Source organism: Triticum urartu, chromosome 1A (assembly GCF_056163025.1).
Source record: "Triticum urartu cultivar PI428250 chromosome 1A, HENAU_Tu73, whole genome shotgun sequence".
Taxonomy (NCBI): domain Eukaryota; kingdom Viridiplantae; phylum Streptophyta; class Magnoliopsida; order Poales; family Poaceae; genus Triticum; species Triticum urartu.
The window spans coordinates 164,105,998-164,110,909 of NC_141873.1; the positions used below are offsets into that span (position 1 = coordinate 164,105,998).

At 49.0% G+C, this 4,912-nt stretch overlaps 1 protein-coding gene across 1 annotated transcript; it reads right to left on the reverse strand.

The window, feature by feature from the left end:
- Positions 1-2,055: 2,055 nt before the first annotated feature.
- Positions 2,056-2,839, reverse strand: LOC147990474 (putative E3 ubiquitin-protein ligase SINA-like 6). Its single transcript, XM_087538241.1, has 2 exons — positions 2,705-2,839; positions 2,056-2,622 (listed from the first exon to the last, which is right to left on the reverse strand). Exons 1-2 carry the CDS (start codon positions 2,837-2,839, stop codon positions 2,056-2,058), a joined length of 702 nt encoding a protein of 233 aa, XP_087394367.1.
- Positions 2,840-4,912: the final 2,073 nt, after the last annotated feature.

Genomic DNA, 4,912 nt, shown 5'->3' on the forward strand with positions numbered 1-4,912 from the left:
ATACACATGCGGCTACGCCTGAAATACACAAGGGAAAAAGAAGAAGGAAGACGCATACAACGATCTGGCTCACTGATCTCTGCATTCTTGATGCGCTGTAGGTTGCGGAGACTAGTTCTCGCGGCGAGCAGCAATGATCTCTTTCATTAGTTTGTCCTTAACACGCTACTTGGCAGCATCCACGGATTCCTTCACCAGCCTTTCGCGCTCAATGCGGAGCATGGCATTCTCGTCCATAAGTTTCTTGATGGTGGCGCGCATCCTCTTCAACATGGCAGCGGTCTCCTCTGCCTGCTTCGCCCTTCCGGCCTGGAGCTTCGCATTGCCCTCTCGTAGTTGCAGGATGATGTCGGTAGCCTGTTCAAACGAGGCTTTCATGTCGTCCTGCAACCTCATGTAGCTAGAGATCTGGTCCATCTGGCTATGGACGATCACATGCATGCACCTGTAAGATTCGTCGCCTGCCCACGAGACATTTTCCCAGGCCGCCGTGGCGCGGCGGGACATCTCTGTTGCATTCGAGGCACTGTGAGACATCTCAGCTGCTTCCGCGGCGTGGCTGGACCAGTCTACTGCATCGACGACGTGGCGGGACCTCCATGCTGCTTCGACGGCGCGGCTGGACCTCTGTGCTGCTACTTCCGTGTGGCGGGACATGTTGGCTGCTTTCGCAGCGAGGCGGGACATCTCTCGTGCTTCCGCTTCCATGGTCGCCTCTCCCTGGTGGTAATCTCTCGACCCAGAACTCAAGCTGGCCATGGTAGACACAAGGAATGATGTTGAATGACTTGTTTGTTTTTGTGGATGAGGAGTTGAGGAGGAATGTGCAGTCATCATGGCAGAGTAGTATTTATAACCGAGTACTAATATGCTCCTAAGTGGGAAACCGTTTAGGTTGTGATCGGTGTGAACGGGTTTGCAATTAAATATAGAGTAGTAATTTGGAATGTGACAAGACGCAAGTTCAAAATTTATTGACGGTTCTAGTTTCGAAGTGCGGCACTATTCCCGGATGTCGTAACGTCGGCACGTGTTCTCGGCCGTGGTGTAGCAGTTTGTAATATGCTATGGTACTTCTTTTTATACTGCTGTGTATGTGCAATAACTAGCACCGTCAGATACATATCTTACGTTATTGGGGCATTCGACAAGAATAGCCTCGTGGTGAGCTATAGACTAGTCTTTTTTCACACGCATTACATCGACACATATCATCTCTTTCCCTCTTTCCCATGCACACACCTAGTTTCTCGGGACTTCTCGCATGCACCATCTGTAGCTCCCTAGGTCGATGCCCCCCACATACACTTGTACTCTGAATTTAGTACATTATACACAAAGAGAAGAGGTGCACGCATGCACTCGCTCTCTCTCACACACACATCTATAGCTACGAATTGTAGTGTTCTCAACCATCTAATTGGCTCTATCATAGGTTCCCGTTGCTCCTTGGCCTTGAGATTGAGAAGTTTAAAATGCGGAGGCTAAGCTGGAGGCGCGAGGTTTTGGTTAACGTGCGGGCTGCACACGGCACCAACACGACACGAGCTTCGTCTGCCTGGTGCGCAGTCGGGTGAGTTGTCCAAGTATAGAAACAACCAAGCCCTCCTTGGTATGCGCAGAGAAATTAGGATCGAAGGGTAGTAGCACTACTTTGATGTGTCGCGTCAACTCACACAAGTATGCAACACTTCCTGAACAAACAAGCATATAAGTTGTTATACTTCTTCCCCAAAGGATCTTTATATCCAACAGACATAAAATATCCGTTCGACTATTGGAAATTACTTTAACTGCTGATCTGATGCCGAAGTAATTGATGCATCGCCACCAAAACCCACCATCTCTTAAGCTAAAGTAGACCGATATAACCCCTATATTAGCTTATTACTAAGATAAATAGAAGGCACTGTAGAATCATTTAGGAGGTGAGCGTGTCAATCTAAATGTGGAGAGACACCATCCTCGACAACCCAGCCCCGGCCAGCAGCTTGGGCGGAACTATGAAGAAGGTCAGCTCCTGCACGGCTATGTCGTCGGGATCCTTGTTGCTTGTCACCTCCATTTCCACCTTAATAGCGTCGGTCCTGCCTTTGGGCTCCCCCGGCGGGCCGTTCGCCACAGCTTGGCCATGTAGTGCGGCAGTGGGGACGCCCCCGCTCTGATGCAGACGACCGACATGGTGATAGGCGTGCCGATGTCGAGCACACCGCCGACCAAGAAAAACACGCGGTCGTCCTCCGCGAATAGCAAGAGTCGTGGCTCTGACAGTGGCACTTGCAACTCGAGCACCTTGCCGTACTGGATCTTGTGCACAGGCATGGGATGCACAGTGCTGATGTGGTGGGAGAGCACCGGCAGTGGGCCTTCATAGCCGAACACGGACATGGGGCATTTGCACGGCGCGAGCGGACACATGCTCTGGTGATCGGCGAGCTTGTGGTAAGTGACGTAGAGCCCACAGCCTGCATGCTGACACTCCACCCTCACCAAGGAGAGGATAGCGTCCATCGCCGTGTTCCGCACATCGAGTCCGCCACCATGCTCGCACTTCTCGCACTGCCGCTGGTTCCCGGGGCGCTCGCCGCGATAGTCCATGTAGGCCAGGTGCCCTCCCTTGCACTGCACAAATCAATCGTACAGCACATCAATCAAGAAACCTGCACCTTGCTCGATCAGCCGAACGGACAAGGTGTATTCGAACCTCATACACTGGAGGCTTTAAGGGGCGGAGGCACAAGGGGCACTGGAGCAAGGTGAGGGCCATATAGACCATAGAGAGCTCCATCATCGGGTCTTGTTCCATTGGCATGATCTCGCCCTTCTCGTGCACAACCATCTCTCGCTTTAGGGCCGGGGCATGACAAATGTTTTACTGTCACATATTCATACTACTTCAAGGTGCATTAAATCAACACATGACAGTATCAACCGGAAAGTCATAGCATACATGCATTGTAATTAATGCATCAGTAAACGTAAATTATTGAAATGTATTGAGTGCACTGCTTTGATGTGTCGCGTCAACTCGTACAACAAGGAGAAGTTTGATTACAACACCCTCTCCCTCGCCCATGAGCGTGGTGGCTTGCAGGACTTGGAGAAGCTTTCGCTACACACTCTCCCTCCCGCACAAGGTGGACATGCAGCCGGTCATTCGGTGTTAGATGGCCAAAAGCATACTATAGTACTCCACTCCAGTAGTACCATCATTGTTCGACTTCCCGAAGAGGCGAAGAGCCAAGCGCAACCCGGACGCTCGTGTGGTAGTTTCATGTGTAGGGGAGGTATAGTGACATAGACTAGGATAGCGTGTACCATGCCTCTAAGCTTAAAATCACTGGAGTCGGCTCCATGTTATGAGCCCGTCTCGAAGCATTTTTTGATTAAAATAATCTTCTTGCCCTACCTGTCATCTTGGTGATTGTAGTTTGCACGCTCATCTTCTTAAGACAAGAATATATATTTTAATTTGTGGTGGGGTAAATATTAGAGGTTGCAGCAAATATATTGTACATTGTGGGTCTTTTAGCCAAGTTTAGAGGCAAGCATGTGGGGCCAGTGCTATGATGTGTTGCGTCAACTCGTACAACGAGGAGAAGCTTGATTTCACTACTACACGCCCTCTCCCTCGCCCATGCGTGCGGTGGCTCACAGACGAGGACATGCTTTTGCTTACTACAACAAGCTATCCCTCCCGCACGCAGTGGACGGTCATCCAGCAGTTGATTCGATATTGTAGAAGTAGTAACATCATTGTTCATCTTCTCGAAGAGGCGAAGAGCCAAGCGCAACCCGAACGTGGCAGTTGCAAATGCTCGCATGGCAGTCTTTGTGTAGGGGTGGGGCGTGGTGCGGAGCCTTGGAGCACGCATATAGCCAGGCTCTTGCATGAGACAAAATTGCCATGTAAGAAGGCTATAAGCCCACTATTGTACTTGCTCTTAATAGTATAGCCCTGTAAACTGGAAAGGAGGGACTACTCCCTCCGTTCCTAAATACTCCGTCCGTTTTTATTGTCCACATATTAGCTTTGGTAAAGCTTTATAAACTTTGACCAAGTTTACAAAAATATATATTAACATAAGCAATAACAAATCAATACAGTTAGATTTATTATTGAGTGTACTTTCACATCATATATATTTGTTATGATAAATGTTTATATTATTTTTCATAAACTTGGTCAAACTTTGTGAAAATTTGACCTCAGTCAACTCTAATATGCAGAGTAAATAAAAACGGAGTGAGTATTTGCCTTTCTAGAGATTTCAACAAGTGACTACACCCTAAATGAGTACATCCATAGAAAAATGAGTGAATCTACATCGTAAATAAATACGTAGTTCTCTCGTTTTCCTCTCCGCCTTGGTTACGGTGCACAATATTGAGTATACTACTATTGACTAGTCTCTTTTTGTCATGCATTTACGTTGATACGGCTTGAATGCCAACGAGGCAGAGGGTAGCGCTTCCCGAAACATTGAACGATCAATGATGCCTCTGCATTCAATTAGCATGCAGAGGTAGGAGTAAGTTATTGGAGAAGCAGAATGGAGCCAGCACGATGTGAATGCAACGCAGTTTGGACTCTCATATAAAAGGTGCCCCACCACTCCAATCCATCTACTCCTAGTTTCTGTGCCACACTGCCCACTCCAATCCAAGAGCAAGACCAAATTACCAGAAGCCACAAGCACCCATGTCGTCCATGGACACGAGCGGCAGTCGGTTGTGCCAGATCGTCCAAGACGCCGGCCTGCGGCCCCGCACCGCGGAGCGTTTCCAGACGATGCTCGCGACCGCCAGCGTCATAGCCCTCGTCAACACCGGCTTCGCCTCTCGCATGTACCAGATCATGGTCAACAACATCCGCAGGTTCACCGCCATCAAGAAGTGCACAGATGACCTT